The 20,772-nt window shown below is 42.3% G+C and overlaps 1 protein-coding gene across 2 annotated transcripts in view; it reads left to right on the top strand.

Annotated features, from left to right (window-relative positions):
- The window catches only part of Col19a1 (collagen type XIX alpha 1 chain), a 324,630-nt gene that overhangs the window by 196,579 nt on the left and 107,279 nt on the right, over positions 1-20,772 (top strand). For both annotated transcript variants that reach the window (XM_060369802.1, XM_060369801.1), the window contains exon 15: positions 13,448-13,501. In XM_060369802.1, the coding sequence (XP_060225785.1) occupies positions 13,448-13,501 (54 nt within the window). The remainder of the gene's footprint in view (positions 1-13,447; positions 13,502-20,772) is intronic.

The following is a 20,772-nucleotide window of genomic DNA, read 5'->3' as shown; positions in this document are numbered from 1 at the left end:
CAAAGAGCCAGTCTGTATTTCTTTTTTAAATTTTTTAGATTTTATTTATTACAATTTATTCACTTTATATCACCAATACAGCCCCCTCCCTCATCTTCTCCCAGTCCCACCCACCTTCCCTCTTCTCCCCCATGCCCTTTCCCTAGTCCCCTGATAAAGGAGGACCTCCGCCCCTTCTATCTGACCCCAGGTTATCAGGTCTCATCAAGGCTGCATGCATAATCGTCCCCTGTGGCCTGGCAAGGCTGCAGGGGGAAGTGATCAAAGAGCCAGTGACTGAGTTCATGTCAGAGACAGCCATTGTATCACCTTACTAGGGAACCCATTTGAAAACTGAGCAGCCAATGGGCTTCCTATGAACAGGGATCTAGGTCCTTTCCGTTCATGGTCTTTAATTGGAGTATCAGTATCTGCAGGCCCCCTGGGCCCAGGTATTTTGGCTCTGTTTTTCTATTTGTGGAATTCCTGTCCCCTTCAGGTCTTTCTATCTGCCTCTTCTTCCATTAGGATTCTGGCACTCTGCCCAAAGTTTGGCTATGAGTCTCAGTATGTCCTCAGGTCCTCTGTGGAAGGCTCCTGTCCTGTTCCCTGTCTTGGGTTTACTTAAACAGCTTTAACTTACTTATGAAGGGAAAGAGCATCCATCAAGAGGAAAAATACACTTCCAGATTATAAATCTGTCAAGGACTGGACCTGTGTATAAATTCCTATTTAATATTGGCATATCTTCTTCTTTTAGTAAGTGCATAAATATAATTATTTATACAATATTTTCTTTCTTATTTTCCTACTTGTGTTCCTCATTACCAGACTGGTTCTCACTAAAGTAGTAAAAATCTGTAATTTTGATTGTTTCTCACATTAGATTTATGGTTTTCATTACTAATTATCCCAAAAGAGTTAGAGTTTTGCTTCAAGATCCCAAATTCCTACATGAACATATGAATATAACAATATAATTCTGGAGACTTTCACTGAATTTTCCTTTTTGTCTTTGTGATTTTGACATTAAATAGATCTCACTTACTTGTGTTTTGAGTGAATTTAAGTCAGATTTCCTTTTCTTATTTTTTAATATTAACCAATTGACTTTATTTGTGAGTGGTAGTTCTTGTTCTGGATGAAACCACAATTTCTTTAACCATACACTCACTGCAGAATGTCTGTGTTATTTCCATTTTGGCTTTACTATGCACAGATCTGCTTTAAATATTTTTGTTTTTTAAATGTTGGACATTATCTATCTATTATTTGGGCCATTTATACATGTAGGCAATGCGTTTTGATCATATAGACACCCCCACAACGTATCTGACTGCACAAGACCTACACAAGACCCTGTCAGCCAACATTTCAGCGTGGGTGGGGGAGGGTTCAAAAGCCTGCACTCTCGCAGCTGAGGGCTAGTGGCAGTGGGTGGCTGCTGGGGAGGGCAAGTCCGCTTTCTTCAGGAGTGTGCTCTCTGGTGCCTGTTCCATGTTCCAGCGGAGGGTCTTATACCCCTGGACACATGGGCAGTCCTCACTGAACTCGGTGGATCATAAGGAAAGAAAACAGAAAGAGGATGGATCAGGTTTCATTAAAGAGACTTTTCCGAATAGTGGTGCAATAGCATGTGAAGGAAAGATAGTGGCATGCCGTCTTTAAATCCTCTTTTCCCCCAGGGAATTGGTTTCCCCAGGCGTGATCCAACGTGGAGGGCTTTTTCTGTCACTAACGTCTCAGAATGCCCGTTTGCAACATCCCTGAGACCTCCAGCCACCCCAGAGCATCTGTCTTCTCAAGGATGGCATTACTTCCCTCGAGTTCCTAAATTATAGGCCAGTCATAATGCAAATGAGACTGTAAACCGCACTTACATATTCTCTGTGTCTGAGTTGAAGCATCCTTTCCCCTCCATAAGGTCTTTCAGTTTAGTTAGGCCAGCCAACTGACATATTGCTCATTAATCATACATATTAACTGGAGTAGTTAAGGTTTTGAAATTCAACTTCCCACTCTGTCCACAGGGACTAGATCTTGTTTTCGCAATGTGATGACACATGCTGCAGACCCTGCTAATTAGGCCGCTCCCTTGGAAATTCATCCTGACATGTTTCAAGAACATTCTTCCCCCTGGAGTTCAAGTTCATTAAATTATTAATATCCTTGTATAAGTCTTGTAGGACTACTAACATAATAAAACTTTCTCTGTTTTAAAAACCATAGCTCACGGTGAAGAGAGAAGTTGATCTCTCTTCCTCGTATACCTTTTCTGAATAAACAGCAAGTAATGGAGATAATAATTAATAACATATATTGTTAAATATAAGGCATATTTTACTATAATTAAGTTCTAAGCAGCTACACAAATGTGTACGGAGGTATTGTTCTCAGCAACCTAACGCAGATAACCTAAGATGAATTCTGCTGAACCCCTAAGCTAAGTGGCGAGAGAACAGCAGGTTTACTATGTTTACTGTGTAAGCTACCTACACAGCTGCCTATAACATCCTTACTCTACGGCCTTTTAGAGGTAAAACTCTGGCCTCCGATGACAACCAGGTGCAGCTCAGAGGCCTAAGTAGAAGCCCTTGATGTAATTTGCAAAGCCCAGCATAATCCCCACACCCTACCACTCCCTCTGTACCAGGCAGCTGTTTCTCACTAGTCCTTGAGCAAGCCCTACTCCATGTCTGTCCCGTCCGCTAATGGCTCCTCAGACCTTTAATGGCTCCCGACCTGCATGTTTCAGATCTCTTCTGAAGCTTTCCAGAGTCTCCTGAAACAGTTCACCTTCCTATGTAAATGTTGCCTCTTTGTCTTGGTTTATTTTTTTTGTAACTTTTGTCCCTACCCATATTTAGATATTAATGATTTTGTTTATTGTATGTGCAATAAATATAGCGTAGCAGTAAAGATCAGTGATGGTACAGACAGGTTGCCTGGATCCAGGTCCTAAATCTGTTGCTCATTATTTAGCCCTTGATTCATTGCTTTGTCGTACATTCACCTGACTTATAAAATGGGATCATATCGAAGTGAATTATTAAATGAACATGGATAAATTGATTTTAAAGGTGTATGGCCTATGCTAAGGTCTTGTACTATCCATCTTTTGCCACTACTGTCCACAGTGGAATATAAGCTTTATGAGAACAGGATTCAAGATATTTCCAAAGCTTAAGTATCTCTTGGATGGTTAATAAATGACTGGAGATACATGAGCTCAAGGTGAGGAAAATGTATTCAAGGTGGTAGGTAACCAAAGGAGGGTCTTAAAGGTCAGAATGGGCATTTCATATAATTGAGAAAGCCGGTTTTGTTACATTAATTTTAGGGTATATGTGTGTGTGTGTGTGTGTGTGTGTGTGTGTGTGTATAATGTATTATAATATGTATAATATAATGTTCTACATATATATCACTACATGTAGCATTACGAGATTCTAGGAACAAGAGACTTCCCTAGAGGGGACAGAACAGGAGTCACAAGAAAAACCTGGGAAGTGGTCCAAGGGATTTGCAGCAGCACCTGCCTTTCCAGGAAGACTCACTTTCATTCTGGAAACTAGAACTGATGAGAGCTTAGGGGACGTAGATTGATAAGGACAGAGTCTAAATTACTTTTACCCACTTGTAGTTCCAACTGACAGTATAGGTTAAGTTTGAGGAAATGAAAAATAACATTCTAATAACAGATGTATCCACGGTATCAGCCAAACCACGTGACCCAAGTGTTCGGGTTTGGATCACGATACATTTTCCTGATATTTAATCAATTGTCAAGGAAAAAAAAGAGTGTGGACTGAGGGATGCCTACAGAGTACACGTGATGTAAAGCTTGGTGGTGAGAGTCAGAAAAGAAAACTACAGGTGGCACACACAACACAGTTGCGCTGGTCCAAGCCACTCCTGAAAGACTATGCCCATCCCATCTTGTCACTAAGCGTCTAATCCGCTAGGCACCAGCCACTCTTATGCTCTGTGACACTTCACTGGCCTAAGGAAATGTCTTCTAAAATGTGTAACTCAAAAACTCAGAAGATGTGTTCTACAAGTACAGTGTGTTTGGGGCAGGTTTTTTTGGGTGCTATCATTGTCCAGTAATTCAGGACTTGTTCTTATTCCTCTAACCTTAACCTCTGAAATTTGTGGGTAAGTGTCACCATATTGTTTTCACTTCAGCATTTCTCGTCAGCAAGATACTATCATGTAGCAGCGTCATTTGTCTCTCTACGTGCAGGTTTTACCTGATCTAAATCTGAAGCTGTATACTCACCTGAAAAAAAGTGAAAGATAAAAATTCCACGTTCGCGAGGCCTTATGAAGGCAATTGGTTTTGGAGATCAGGAAAGCTGGTAGAGCCATTCTAGCCCTTGAGATAGTATGGAAAGCCGAATCCCTCTTCTCCAGTCTGGGAACATCCAAAACAGAGAGGCAGGCACATTTTCACAATGCCATGCACGCGCTTAAAGTTTCCACCCTCCCCCTGTGTCACACGGATGTCAACACACACCGTAGCACGGTCAAGATATCATCTGGCCACACTTTTCTGCTGTCCCACTAGTGACACCAAGATGAACCAAGTGCACAAGTAACAGCCATAAAGTAGGGATGGCAGGGCAGCGGTTTGGCAAGGTAGCTAGAGGCCCTAACAAAGTGGAGTTTATGTTTTGACCTGCAGAGTCTGGGGAAGAGGGTGAGGTAAGGGAAAGGGAAAGGGAGGCAGGAAGAATGGGGGAAAGCAAGTGGAAAATAAATGTGACTTGAAGAAAGCAAAACTGGTGTCTGCTCCGGCTCACTATGGTCACTAAAGGACAGGCAGGGACAGAAGAAGGATCAGGGAGAGGGGATAATGTACCTACTAAAGCACTAGACAAGAGCCATCCATCCAGTGTTCTACGGTACAGTCAGTAGCTACCGTCTGTAACTTATCTTCTATTTCTGAATACAAAGACAGGAATCTGGAGGTTCCCAACACATAGAATTGGCAGATGCTTGAGAAATGAATGTGCTAGTATCTCTTATTATTATACATTGTATGCATGTATCAAATATTATACTATAGATCACCAGTGTATACAACTATATGTGTCAAATTAAAAAAAAAAAAAAAGAAGTATAGAAGTAGAATAGCCAAATTGTGAATGATCAGAATCTCCACACTGAGGGAACATCAATCCTGTTTTGATCCAGTGTTATTATTTATTCAGATGATCATTTCTTTAGTGTACCCCAGGGGAGGTTAGACAATAATGTCAGGACCACATGTAACTGGTTTTGAAAAGCATCACTAGTTACTAATGAAGTCCGTTTAAGGAAAAGAAAGATGATGAAGGCGGTGAAGGCACTTACTGTCAGGCCTGAAGCTCCAAGTTCAGTGCTTGGAACCTACGTGATGGAAGGCAAGCATTGACTCCTCAAGAAGTCGTCCCCTGACTTTTATACGCATACCTCGGCATGTGTGTGCACTCACACCCATGCGCACACACAGGAGGACTGGTAAAAAAGAGAGAGAAGGGAAAGGGGAAAGCCAGATCGGGAAATTGTAGAATGATTTTTAAAGTTAGGAACCTGTTGCTAGCGGAGGAGGCGGCAGTATGGATCCGTCTTTCCACAGTTCTACACTTATTTCTGATCTCTTGTTCATACTGAATTACATCCTCCCGCCAGTCCTTACAAGGCCGCTTGTCTGATCCCTGAAGTAACAAGACCTTTATCACTAGTGATGCTGCTGTCATAGGTGTATTTTTTAAATGTCTGCTAAGGTGTAAAATGCACTTTGGCTATCACACATTCCTTAGATAGGGATTCTTTTCTCATTTTTGCATACATCGTTGATTTTGAAACTTGGTAACTCTTTACAACATCAGTCAAAAATCTTATTTCCTTTCACAATGTAAAAAAAAAAAAAAAAAGAAGAAGAAGAAGAAAAGAAAAAGAAGAAAAGAAAAAAGACATTCAAACTTCCCAGATAGACTGTAATGTTTTCCTGTGTAATCAACACCCCATTCACAGTTGTATGTGCCAGTCAAGGCCATGTCTGCTCCTCATTAACATTTCCCTGATACCTGTTCAGGCTCAGCCAATGCCTAAGTGTGTGTGAAATACAGTCAAGGACAGGGGAACACTTAAGAGGAGCCATCTTCAGAAGTAGACACAGTTGGACATGCATTTCAGCCTGTGGGTCTAGCGTCTCTTTATCACCCTGGATTTGAACTCATCACCACTGTAACGTCTTCTTTGCCCTCATAACCCTTATCGACAGCCCAGCCACCAGCCATAGAAGGACCAGTAGCCCGTGGTTTGCACTCCTCTCTTTAGAATGCTGGTGGAGGGCGAAGCGTTTATAAATCAAGTGTCTAATTTGAGATACTCTACCTGCAAGTCATCCTGGGAGGATCCGGCGATGTTTTACAGTTGCCGGTTTACAGATGCCATCCATTTAGATAGCCCTGCCTGCCTGCCCGCTTGCTGACAATGGTGACCCTCTGCGCTATCTATTTTTATTTTTTGCCTTGAACACAGCAAGTACTGGTGGTTTGACAATGTATCCTATAAATAAGTTTACTAAATCGTGAGAATGTCTTTGTTTCGTGGAATACCCTCATTCACGTGGGTAACTCGCCATAATTTCTCACTGGCATGGACTACTTCTCCCTGCTTGAGCCTCTTCACAAACTGAACAGCAGCCTTTAAGTTTTGTATTTATTTTACTTTTTGAGTGTGGGAGCGGGCAGCGGTGACCGTGGATAGGTGCATCTGAGTGGAGGTGCCGTGGACAGCGTGGCAGACCTGGCCCAGATGACGTCACAGGACCTTGTCAGCACTCCAAAGGTCTCTAAGGGCAGGCCAGCTGAATTGCCTGCCTAACACTCCGTAAGAACAGGGTATTTTCCTAACCAGTAGCCCTTTCTCCAGCCCCAACATTGTGTTTCTACGGAAGATGCTTATTGCTCTATCCAGTTCAATTTTAAAGTGCTATATACTATCCCCTAACTTATTCCTGCTTCTGTGGGTGTTTGACTGTTACATTAGTTTCTATAAATCTATATGCATAGCTCAGAGTTAACTGCACATTTTAAGAAATATATTGCTTATTTTTGTCGTACATGTGTGTGGTGCAGCCAGGGGGTCTGCACACATGTGACGATCAGAGGACAACTGTCTGAAGTCAGCTCTTCCCTTCCCCCTATATGGGGATTACTATCGTCAGAGTCTGGTCACCAGGCTTGTGTCCACATGCTGTCCTCACTGAGCCATCTTGCCAGCTCATGACTGCACTTCTGTGAAGGCTTTGTCTTGTATTCCTTAGAAACGTTCCTTGAGACATTATAAATGTTTTCATGCGGCAAACCGGATGTTTGGATAAAGTGATAAAAGGATAGGGGATGAAAGGAATTGGCATTTACTGGCTCTACCACATTTCAGAGATTGTAGCACTAAACATGAAATCCACCACCCTTCGCCTTGATAAGGACATGGTATGTTTGCAGTGTCGCGAAGTACATTTCCATTACTTCTCCTCCTCATAAAGCCAATGGTCTCCTATAAGCAACCCTCTCTTCCTGCCCTCTCAGCTTCTGCTTTCTGTCTCTATGAATTTGAGTATTTAACTACCAATATAAAAGAGGTTACACTGTATTTGCCAGGATTTGGCCACTGAGTCAGGCCATCGAGTCCCCAGCCCATGCTGTACCATATGACAAAATGTCCTTTCTGTCAGACTAAGTAACAGCCCACTGTATGTATGTATCCCATGTGGTTTAGCCCGCTCTCCGTGAAGTGGCATCTGTGTTGCTTCTGTCTCATAGCTGTCGAGAATTCTATTGCAATGGACTTTGTTTTACCAGAGTCCTAGGACAGAGGCCTGACTCTGGGAGATCCAGGAGACTGAGGTTAGTTGCCCAGCACCATAAACATCTAATCAAAAATATAATAATAGTAAGTGACAGTAGAAACAAGAAAATAATTTTCAGTGTGCTCACACTGGGAAGAGAGCAGGTGTGGTGATGGCCTCACACTGTCTTCATGGTACTGACAATAGAAGAAAAAAAAATGGGACTATGGGTTATACCAATTAAGCAGCTTGCACAGACTATGGTTGGATTGATTGTTATCTCAGCTCTGTCCCTGCTGGGTTCCCTGGCACCAGGGGAGATGGTTGGGGGCCTTCAAGGCTCATTGTTCCTGGAACTTGAGGTAAGCTAGAAAGGAGAAATAGCTCAGATAGAATATATGCGAGTGTGAAATAAAGTCTTCCAGGACATGACTACTGTGTCTTTCTTCAGGTTTAGGGCGATGGCTGGAGACTGTGGTACTGCTACAGTGGTCCAGGGGAGGATGCGGTTAAATCACGTGGCCCGTGGCCCATTAATCATGACGTTCCTGTAGACCAAGGAAATATTTGACTCTTAGTGTCGTTAGCCTCAGTGTGGGAGAAAAGTAATTAGGTTAATTTGGGACACGGGTATTAGGGGTGATTAACATGACTGACATGCCTGCCGTGAATAGCTGAACAGAAAGACAAGAGTCAGCAAAGGACACAGGTCATGTATAGGGGCAGAGACACAAGGCTTTCGTCCTGCTTCGAGTTGCCTAGGGGTCACCTGTGGGTTCAAGGAAGGATTGATGCTTCCATCCAGAGCAGCCCGGGAGCCCCTGCAACCCTTTCAGTTCCAAGAAGTATGTACTGGGGTCTATTCCCAGAAGATCAAATGGCAGTTATATTTTCAACCTACAGAGGAGCTCCGTAATATTTTATACAGTCATGGCACTGTTTGACAGTCGTATCAGCAGGCTATAAATGCTCGTTTCCCCATATCCTTGTCAACACTTCACTTGTTATTTTCTGGTTGGTGTGTGTGTGTGTGTGCTTTGAAATGTAGCTTTTCTACTCAGTGTGCATGGTGGGAATTATACAAGTAATCACACACACATGCTTCTATGAGAAAAGAGACAGCTAGCCCAGCCTAGCTGCTTCTGCGTTTGACAATGATCATTTCCAACTTCACAGAATCAGTCAACCAATTGAACTACTTTATTTGGGCTACATTTATAAGACATGTGGGCTCTATAGGGTTTATTGGGGATGCTGATTTCCAGATCTGAGACCCTTACTTTGGAAACTGGTGTAAGGTGGAGGAGACCATCCATGCTAACTGACCTTCCAGGTTTGAGCAAACATTAGACTTAGATCATTAGGTAGAAGTCTAAACTGTAGTTCAAAAATATTTTTACTGTTGCCAAACAACAACAAAAACCTCTTTGAGGTTTCCAAGGTAACCATTTGGAGTAAATCTATGATTTTATGCTTTCTACTTTGGTTTTCAGGAAGGTGTTAGATTAGCTTGATCATAATAAGAAGGGAATGGTAGATCTTGCTGGGTTGGGTAGTTTGTAAAATGAGATTTACCAGAGTTGCTTCTGAACAGCATCTACCCTAACTAGCACAGTCTTTAGATCAGCAGTTGTCTGAGTTGGCTGCAAGATACCCCTCGTAAATATTCAAGCCCAGCTTTACAATGGACTTGCAATGAGCCTTGAGATGAAAGGACAGGAACAGGAGGGGACAGGCACAGAGGCAGACGGGCACGGAGGGAGGGTAGTCACCATCCCCCCACCAACATCACAGATTTCTCCCCGATCCTCCTACCTCCAGCCCCCACCTCCAAGGCCCATGTGTTCCCGGCCAGTGCTGCATAGCCTTGTGAACAAAAACACGATTTAGAGATTACACTTTGCTCTGGATCACTGGTTCCCAACCTTCTTAACCACTGCTGCCCTTTAATTCAGTCCCATAAAACTAATTTTGTTGCTAATTCATAACTGTAATTCTGCTAGAGTTATGAATTGTAATGTAAATATCTGTGTTTTCCAGTGGTCCCAGGCGACCCCTGTAAAATGGCTCTTCCACCGGTGACACACAGGTTATGAACCACTGCGCTAGAGACAACAGAGAAATCTGATTTTAGTCTTAATATAAAGAAGAGAGGTCTGTGTCTATTTTGTTGGCTAAATGATTAGCAATAAAGTAATACAACTACAGTACAAAAAAAAAAAATGCTTAGCTCTTCCCTTAATGGCTTTAAATGCAAAGAGAGACCTTGTAGAAGGACAAGAAATAGTGCACTCAACTGGTGTGAGAGGAGCAATGGCCTTACAGAGGGAAAAATAAGGCGAGGGAGAGTCCCTGGACCTTCTTAGAAGGAAGAAAGACATTGTCTGGGAATGAAAGGGAACTATTAATGTCCTTAGAAATTATTGGCCCAATATCTCTTTCTTGCTCTAAAGCTTCCCTCAAGGTTCTGTCCGCCTTGTGCCAGGGTGCCCTCTGCAGGGCACTGAGACCCGAAATCCCACGGTCTTGCCTGTTCCCTGTGTTTTGTGTAACGCAGCTGAAAGGGGGAAAAAAAAAAAAAAGCATTGCTCTGTAAAGCACACACTTAAAATTGTTCAAATATACTTCTGGGAGTTACTAGACACTCAGGCCCTAAGCTGGAAATATGTGCTGGCCGAAGTTACCCTCACAAATATGTCCCTTTTCATTTACAACCTTCACAAATATCTTACTTGCTTGTCCGCGCTTAGGAAGGATGTATGAGCGAATCGGCCCTCTCTGCATTCTTGCAGCATGCTCAGTGGGTCTCTGATGAGGCTAATGTAACAGATCATGTAAATCAGTGGAGAAAGGAGGGAGGCTGGATCGTTGCCCTCGCCGTCCAGAGACCTGGACACAGAGCTTCCACATCAGTGTTGTGTTATGCCGGCTGACACTTGGTTTGTCTTAACATAAACTCGGTGATAAAAATTGATCAATAGCCTCATTTTCCCCACTTCCAGCCCAAACGGGTACTCATTTTTCTCTTGAAGAAAGAGGAATGTAAGCAAACCTGATCCCATATTTTTAACTCAACCTACACTTACAGAAGGACTGGATCAGCTGCTTAGATGCCTTTGACTTCATTTCTAGTACTCCTGCAAATTAGTGAATTATAATGCGTCTACTTCGAAGTGAACTCTTTACTCGTGCTTAGTCCTCAAAGGCAATTAATTGACTTGCATTTAGTAAAAATCAAATATATTGACTTTCAGAAAATATATACTGCAAGACTAGAAGATGTATGCATGTAAAATATGTACTAAATATACAAAATATAACATTACACATTCATTCTCACCTTACAGTCCCCTAAAGAAAGCCAAAGTTTACATCGCTTAAATAGGCAGCATATGAAAACACCACTAACTGTATCGCTTTTGTAATTTAACTTTTTTTGTTCTGTGGAGGTGAACTTGGGAGTATTTATAGAAAGGGTGGGTATTATTTATCCTTCGGCAATTTTATATATGTCTATAATGTGTTTTGATCATGTTTTCCATCATTATGTTTTCTCCACACTTCCCTCAGAACTAATTTTTCCCAACCAATCCTCCTTCTACGTTCATCTCTTAGAAAGAAAGAGAGAGAGAGGGAGTGAGGGAGAGGGGGTCACCCATTGGATTTAATTAGAGTTGGTGTATAAGGCGTGGATAAGCATGGCTGTGGGAGTTTGGAGAACTTACCAGTTCACTGAAGGAAACATACCGCCTCAGCATCCATTAAGCTGCTTCTTCCTGAGGGCTGGGACCTCCTGAGGTCTTCCTCTACTCACAACAGAACATTGACAGCCAAATCTCGTGCAGGTCTTTCACGGGTATCCACAGCTGCTGTGAGTTCATGAGTGAAACAGCCATCCTATAAAGACCTTAACAGTCTGTGCTTTACTTTTCTCTCATAGCAATGGGCACATGTATCTGCACAATCACAACGTAATGCTTGTTTGCTCATCTCTCAAAGCTTAACTTACAGATCTACCTGGGCTTTAGACTTTCTCCCCAACTTCAAGCCTAAATAAAATCAGTGACTGAAATGGGCCTTTCTGTACTTAAGCTCACAACTCAAAAGCTTGAAAAGGTTAACCTAATGCTTTTACTTCTTAGGTGTCATGATCACTGAGCCATGATATGTATAAGTAGGGTATCAGCACAATTATCATGTTCTTAGTGGGGACAATGGGATGGAACCGTGCTGTTCAGAAAGCATAAGCCCAGAAACATTCCTCTCTTGGAGCATATAATTTAAAACTCAAACTTATTTTCCTTGTTTTGGGGGGACGAAAGGTTAAGAAAATGACTGGGACCAGGCATGGGGGCAACACCTTTATTCCTAGCACTTGGGAGCCAGAGACAGGCAGAGCTCTGGAAGTTTGAGGCCAGCCTGGTCTGCAAAGCGAGTTCCAGGATAGCCAGGACTGTCATACAGAGAAACCCTGACTGGTAAACAAACAAACGGAAGAAAAACAAAAAACAAATAACTAGGGCTGATCCAGTGGGCACCCAGGAAGCCATGTGTGAAGAGGAGAGGGAGACCTGACCCCAGAAGTTATAGTCTGACCTGTACGCTGGCACCATGGCTATGTACCCTGCCACACACGCGTACAAGAACAGTAAATAAAATTAAAAGTAATCATGGCAACTAAACTCTTTAACACAGTATTAAACACGTACTTTCTTAAGCACATTAGCACAGGCCTGTGTTTGTGGCCCCTGTAATTTTAATCCTGGTGGTTATCAGTTTGGGTCTGTTAACACTGAGCTACAATAATGATTAACATGTAAAAATTGTACATTTGGTTCACCTATCCAGACAGAAGAAAAGAGCTAGTTCGTATTCTATAGGTAGAGTGTATAATTTTAACAATGCAGTGCTTTTCAAATGTTAAGAATTACTGGAAGTAATTCTGAAGTACAAATTTATGGCTCCCAGCCCCTGGGATTCTGAAGCGGTTTCTTAACTAACCAATGCTGTCCTTGGGTGCCGCCTATAAAATTAGAATTCAGACCCTGTTTGAAGTTTTTTTTTTTTTTTTTTCTTGAGATTATTTATTTGTGTTCTATTGTGTCTGAGTGTTTGCACAGAAGTGAGCCATGTACCGGCAGTGCCCACGGAGGCCGGCAGAGGGCGACAGATCCTGTGGTTGTCCCCTGTGGTTGTGAGTGTTGGAAAAGGGACCCGGGTCTTCTCAAAGAGCAGCCTGGGCTCGTAACCACTGAACCATCTTTCCAGCCCCTGGGAAAAAAAAATTTTTTTTTTCATCTAAATTGCACTTTTTGTTTGAAATGAAACCGCAGAGTCATCAGACAAAACGCTGATCCGAAATCCTCTTTCACTCACTGTCCTGACTTTGCTGGAGTGTCAAGATAGGCCGCGGACAATGGTTAGAATCTGCTCTTCTTAGGCAGTGTTTTCCCACTGTGGTCATGGGGAACTGGCCCTCAGCTTCAAAATTCATTGATATTCAAGAGCCAAGTGGACCTGAAGTTGTTCTTCAACTTTTCTTTTCTGTCTTCCAGGCTGCTAAGTATTGTTGCATTGAAATGAAATTAAATCACAATACTCAATCTGCTTTCTTTTGGTTTCAAGGGAAGGCGAGGGAAAACGGGACCCCCAGGAAACCCAGGGCCTCCGGGACCGCCGGTGAGTAAACAGGCTATGGTCACATGGCAAAAATAAACACTCCCGCTTCCACTGCTTTCATTTTATTTCCCTTCATCCACGCAGGCAGCTTGGCTAGCAGCAGTGCATTGGACTTGATTAATATTGATTACAAAAGACTAAGAGGGCGTGCGTTGATTTGGGCCAGAGTCAGCTGTTGATTTTTCTTGTCTTTTTTTGTGGCAAAACAGAGACCACTTTGTAAAAATTTCAGTAATTAATGTGTTTGGAAGAACAGAGTGAGGGCGGGCTAACAGGCAAGGAGAAGCCTTTCTGTCATTTCTCAGCATTTCACGTGGCTTCAAGACAAGGGCCTCTGAGAAAGAATTTAGATGATGAAGCCACACATACTAAGTTGGCCAAATGCCTGGAACAAAAGATGCAAATGCTGGAATCTGGTGATTTCTCACTGACTGAGAGATACATTCACTGAAGAGTCGGAAGGTTAGGAAACACGTGACCACAGAAAAGGATGCCGAATTCTCTGCTCCACAGGTGTCAGTTTATTGTGGTTTGGGGAAGTACGTGGGTATTTTAGGTATTAGCATCTACACTCAGCAATGGTTCTGATTCAGAATGCTCATTAAATCTCGTATTGGGAATAAAAATGGTTTATGAACTTTTAAATATAATGAATTAGCTAATTTGTTAGACTAAGCAAAAAAAAAAAAAGGAAAAAGTTATTGTAGACTATAAAAGGGTTTTATACATAGGTCAGCATTTGCTTAAGAAGAAAACATTGGGCTGAGCAGTTGGTTCATTTCTTCTTAGTAATTGTGATTTATGGAAACTTTGATTCCTCTAAGTGACTAAAACCTTTCCTTTCATAAAAACATCATCAAAATTTCATCTTGGGGTACAGTTTTCAACAGTTTGAGGTTGTCCCCATCATATGATAAATTGGTGGCCTCACAGTGCAGTTGAAGACAACATTGAAGAGAAGAGTACAGTCATTGGTCCCCTGTGCTTTTCTGCCAATGGACACTTCATTTTTCTGAAATGTAAGCTTCTCTCTAGAGAGAACTGCTGTTTCCCAAATGACAAGTATTCACAGTGAAGTTTTTCAAGGTCACAATAACTAACATTTTAAACAAGTAGCTCATCAAAAAAAACATCAAGGTGCACCTAATTCACATTGTTCGAGTGTTTCACAAACGTTTATTTAGGGCCCTACTAAATGCTTGACTGGAACTGGACTTGACAGAATCAGAAACTGTCCTTGCTTTCTAGGAGATCTGAGTTCAGGACAGAGAAATGTGTGGTGAGGAAAAGAATTCAATGAAGATAACTCAGTTGATCTCCAGGAGGAATTTACAGCAAAGAATAAGGATTGAGTAAAACAAAGCAGTGTGGGGAAAAAAAAAAAAAAAAGAACAGAGTGTAAAACCAGTAGTGGGTAGAGGTGGGTGACAGGCCACAAAAGTGCTGAGGCTCAGCCAGAGGCCAACAGTGCTGAGGTCAAACCTTTGCAGGATCCTGGCAAACTTCGTGGAAAGCTATGAAAGTAAACAAAGGGCCTAAGCTGGAGAGGGCCAGGGCCAGATTTCACTGATGGTCACTCCAGCAACATCCTGAAGGCAGATTGCTGAGAGCCAGCGAGGCTGACTCCAGCTATTTATTGCTTGCACAGTCTCTGCAGGGTGGTTGTCACTGCCTAGCGGTCCTGTGGAGCTATTGCTATCATTTCCATATCGAGTGAAAAGGAGACTAAGAGAAATATAATCTGTTTTCAATGTTTTTTCCTTTTCCAGCCTTATACCCTGGGTTAGATGAGTCCTACTTCATGACAGGGAATAAGGCATCCTAAAAGAAAGGATGGTAGGGGCTAAAATTCTTCTTTTTGACATTTGAGATGGTATGTAGTTCCGTGGCCTAGCTTGTGGAGTTCCTAAAACAAGTAGTATGAGAACTTGTGGCAACTCCAAATGTGGAAATGAAACAAAGGGAAAATTAACTTTATTTCTAGTCAAACAGTGATTAAGTAATATCCCTCAAATGAATGAGTAGCTGAAACATTTATAACATATTTGAGCAATTACTTTTAAAAAAAAGTTATTCAGTTTGATTATCAGAAAAGAACCTAGGAATGGAAGTCTTCAGGGCACACGAGGCAAGCCTTTGATAACAGAGTACTCAACTCAGTGTCCTCAGGAAAACAGTCTTCCCTTTGGGGCTTTAGAGGTGTTCTCTAAATCAAAGGCAGGGTTATTATTTAGTGGAATGTCAATGAAGATGAAAGGCATAGGAACTGAGGAAAAGTCTCCGATGGCCTGAGGCAACTCAAAATAATTAAACTGCTTTAGTCAGTCCTTTACCTGCAGTTCTTTGTTCTGAGGCCAAACTTGTTTTCTCACCTCCTTAAGAAACTTCTTCTACCAAAAGACAAGTCACTTACAAAGAACAATTTTCTACATTAGAGTTAGCTGATGAGCTGTGTGTGTGCTTGTGGGTAGGTGGGTGTCTGCATGTGAACATGTAGGAGGATGGATGTACACGGAAAGGACTATATCCACAGAGCCATAATAACGACCGTGTTAAGAAAATTAAATATTCCCTAGTAAGGGGAGCATGGGCTGTCTCTGACATGAACTCAGTGGCCAGCTCTTTGTTAACCTCCCCCTTGGGGGTCTAGCCTTACCAGGCCACAGAGGACATGATACAGCCAGCCCTAATGAGACCTGATAGGCTAGGGTTAGATGGAAGGGGAGGAAGACCTCCCCTGTCACTGGACTAAGGAAGGGGCATGGGAGGAGAAGAGGAAGGGTGGTAAGACTGGGAAGAGATGAGGGAAGGGCTATAGCTGGGATACAAAGTGAGTACATTGTAATTAATTAATTAATGATTTTTTAAAAAGATAATTAAATATTCTAGGGGGAATAAAGCAAAATTCTAGGAGATACTGACTATGCTTGTTTCCTTTTCTGTTACTGTGATAAATCCCTCTGACTAAAAGGAACTTGGGGAAGAAAGGGTGTTTTTGGCTCACCCATCAAAGGAAGTCAGGAACTCAAGGAGAAACAATGGAGGAGGCAAAGTACTTGTCTCCCTCACTGGCTTGCTCGGAGAGCTTTCTGATACAGCTCAGACCCACCTGCCTAGGGATGGTGCCACCCACTGTGGGCTTGGCCCCTCCCGCATCCAGCATAAATCAAGACGGCCTCTCTGAGACGTGAGCAAGGCCAGTGCAAGTGAGGCAGTTCTGCAGCCGAGGTTTCCCCATTCCCAGGTGATTCTAGGATGTGTCTAGTAGACAACAGTAACTAACCAGGATGTAGTCACTATATTGTGACTGCCATATCTATTATTACAGAGTAGCTCATCACCTTTCAGCTTTATCATCATGGGAAAAAAAATTATCTTTTCAGGGAAGACCCACTCGCAGTTCACACGGGTAATCTACAGTTGGTGGCCAAGGCCACTCTGCTCCGTTATGTTGCATACATTCCTTTAAATGATTTTGCACAGTTTCCTGTCAAACAGCAGACCTAACTATACAAAGGTAAATGCTGTCCAATTTCCCAAGTGAGTTTTGCCAACTTGTCCTTTTATTTTTGAGATTATAACATATCATTTTCCCCTTTTCTCTCCTTCCTCCAAACCTTTCCATATATTCCTCCCTGCTTTCTTTTCATTAATTGTTATTATATATACACACACATATGTATGTATCTATACATATACAGTCCTAAATGAAACCTGCTCGGTCTGTATACTGATACTTGTATGTACATTTTCAGGGCTGATCCTTTGGAATTAGATAACCAGTTTGTATGCTCTTCCCTGAGGAAGGCTTTTTTTCTTTCCTTTTTCAGCATTCCTTAGCAGCTTGTAGTTCTTTGTGCAAAGTTGAGGCCTTGTGGTCTTTTTCTGTCCAAGTTGGCACGTCTGTTGTTGCCGTCCTGTCCTTGTTCAGCTCATGTTTCAGCAGTCGTGTTGGTGAGACTTTGTGGGTATAGCTTCTGAAAAAAAACAGTCTCTCAGCAGACCCCCTGTTCCGCTGGCTCACACAGTCTTTCCAATCCCTCTTCAGCTATGACCCCCGAGAGGTAGTTATGGGAGCTGTATTGTAGATGTATCAACTGGGATTAGGCTACACAACTGAGTTTTCATCCGTCTTTGTTTTGTGTAATGGTCTCCTTTTGTTGCAAAGAGAAGTTTCCTTGATGAGGGGTGAGGACTGCACTCATCAGCCTAGATACAGGAAAAGGATGCATGGTAGCAACTGGAAGACAGGTTGGATATAGTTGATAAGACTCTCTCTCTGTGTGTGTGTGTATGTGTGTGTGTGTGTGAGTGTGTGTTTTACCATGTCATAGATCTAGAGCCTGCATAACCCATGAGCAGGGTCCAGCCATCTGTCTGGTAAGGGTGTTATTGAACAGTAGCACAGGGCAGGCATCAGGACACCTTCTTCCTGTTACAAAGCCACTGACTGTATCCTGAGGACTTCACACTCATGGTCCCATCTGATAGTAATGGCATGCTCAAAGTCCCACCCACCTCCAAACACTTTTGACTACGAAGTTTCCAATCCAGACCATTTAGTGGTACCTACAAGCACCCAGCAACCTTCCCAGAAGCACAGATGGATGTGAGGGGGAGCCAGAATTCAGACTTGGGATTTGAGTCCCAAATGTACCCTCACTGTGCTCGAGCACTTCCAGGCTGTGATTTGACATGGATCTGCCACGCTTGAATATCTCACCCGAGCGTTGCCTGACTTTTCTGTGGTGAGCCGTGGCACCCACCACAGAGGAAAGTTAGGCAGCTCAGGGGGTGGGGATGGTACCCTCCCAGGCAGCCCTTCCTGGACAATGCACCTGACAATGCACTCTGTAATGCACTCTGTAAATATGACATCAGGGCACCTGTCCCACCTACTTTCACGGTCGATGGGAGGAGCAGCTGCCATGTGTGTGCAGGAACTTTCTGCTCTATGTAAATAAATCCATTAGTATTGCTCTGAACATCCATTTGCAATGTAGAAGAGATTGCCCTAACCTACAATGGAATCAACTGGGGTTTCTCTTCTCGAGTTTCCCAAGATCCGATATTGACAAAAATATGATGTCTACCCTTGAATTGCTTAAATGCTGTCTCTACATGTTGAACTCTTTCTATAAATCCACACTTGAAGACTCAGACACATTATGTCCAAGCTGCTACTACAGCTGAGACAAGGGATTCAATGCTATTTCTTTCTTGATCAAGCAGCCTCACGGTCTCTCCCAGGCTTATGGAACTCTTTTACCCACATCTGAAACATTGTATTTTATTACTTGTGATCCCCCTCTGAGTTTCGCCCACTGTTCTTAGATTCTAATGGAAACATCTTTCTAAAATAGCTTTCTGGTGATCTTAGTTCGTACGCAATGGAAAATAGCGACCTTACGTTACCATAACGAAACTTGGGAAACCAGAACATTCAGGGTGCCTTAGTTTGTAAGTATTTTAGTTCTTAGAAGTTTCCTTCGAAATGATTGGGAAGCCGTGGAAATGAGCAGGAGTAGGAGGGAAAAGCCAAGAAGTTAATGAGCCATTAAGGGAAGCATGTAACAGCCCACCCCTGTGACGCTAGTTCCCTTCTCATTTATCATCTCTGTAAGGAGCGTTGATTAAAAGCCACGTTAACTCCAAAAGGTGTTATTATTCCTTCTATCACCAGAATGGCTTTAGACCGTCTTTATTTTCTTTCTGGCATTGTTTCTGTGCACTGTTTGATTATTGCGGTGTGAGAATTCAGCAGCGAGCTCAAATATGTCACATTGGAGTACAGAGCAATTTAGGCTGAACAGAAACTCAAGAAATACGGAACGCGGGTCGGCAGCGCCCTCTACTGTTGCACTGGAAAAATTCTATGCAGAGACGCTTCGCAGAGAGGAAGAGCATGTGCAGATTGTTAATGGACGTTTTTTTATGCGTTTAGGGTTTACTTGTGAGTAAATATAACTTCAGAATTTTATTTTTATGATTTGTGGCACTTTCTGCTTCACTTTTTCTTTAAATATGAAAGCCATCCCATTAACAGCAGCTTGATACTTCCTTAAGTTGAAAATTCAGTCCTAGCCTTTGGTTGTCTAGAACGCCCACATAGGGGAAAACGCTGATGTTACTATTAACTTTGTGGAGCTCACGCCAGAAGAAGCGACTTCTAGGCCAACAACCTGGTTTAAAATATGGAAGGCCATCTTGCTTTCCTTTACTTTTTAACGCCACTGAAAAATATTTCTATTACCTTTAAAGCAAGAATCATCACATGGTCCTAAAGGGTGTGATTGATTAAAACATACAAGAGTCAATTTAAGAGTTTTAATTCATTTTCAACAGTACCTCAGCTTCAGTTTCATTTTCTGTTGTTTCAGTTACCTACGTTCAACCATGGAACAAAAATATTAAGCAAATTCCAGAAATAAAGAATTCACAAGTTTCCGGTCATACCCTCATTTTGAGTGAAATCTAACACTGTCTCATTCTACCTTCCTTGGGGTTAAAAATCAATCACCTCTTTAACCTTTGTATCCAGTTTTCATATAGCAGCTCCCCAGGAGCCAGTGCATTATCAGATTGGCCGCCTTACAATCACAAAGCGGTATTCAAACATTTACTAGACTTGACTATGGCCTCAGATCTCAATGGCAGTGAAGCTGCTGCTGAAGGAAGTGAAAAGTGCTTCCTTTAAGTGAGGAAAGATGAAAGTTGTCCATTTAAGGGGAAATTATGCAGCAAGATTTCTAGGATCTAGGTAAAAGCAAGTCTTCTATTTGTGAAAGAAAGAAAAGAAAAGAAAAATACTACTTGTTCTGTTTTGTACTGCAAACTTCCAAAGCATATTCACATCGTGAACACTGAGTTTAAATGGGGCAAACGTTAGGTTATAACTTCACTGACACTAGTAGTTGTCTGCTGATGTTCTCACGTTAATTCTCTGCGGATAAAGAGGGACAAAAGCAACCTCTTCCACCAACAGTGTCTATACCAGTCTTCAAAAAGCAAAGTAGCAAAGCAGAGATGTCTCTGCCTTAATAATTATTCTCCATTGTTGGGAGCAGAGCAAAAACTAGGGGTTAGTAAACAATTAAATGAGAGACAAAACAGTTCCAAAGTAATGTGAGCATCTCTATGGGAATAAAGTGGTTAATGGGATAAGAAATAAAAGGAATCAGGCACTGTGTGGCACGCCTGTAATCCCAGCACTCAGAGAGGCAGAGGCAGGCAGATCTCTGTTTGTTCGAGGCCAGCCTGATCTACGAAGC

The sequence above is a fragment of the Meriones unguiculatus genome, chromosome 16, assembly GCF_030254825.1.
Source record: "Meriones unguiculatus strain TT.TT164.6M chromosome 16, Bangor_MerUng_6.1, whole genome shotgun sequence".
In the NCBI taxonomy this organism is placed as follows: Eukaryota; Metazoa; Chordata; class Mammalia; order Rodentia; family Muridae; genus Meriones; species Meriones unguiculatus.
This window is presented reverse-complemented; position numbering and strand designations above follow the sequence as displayed.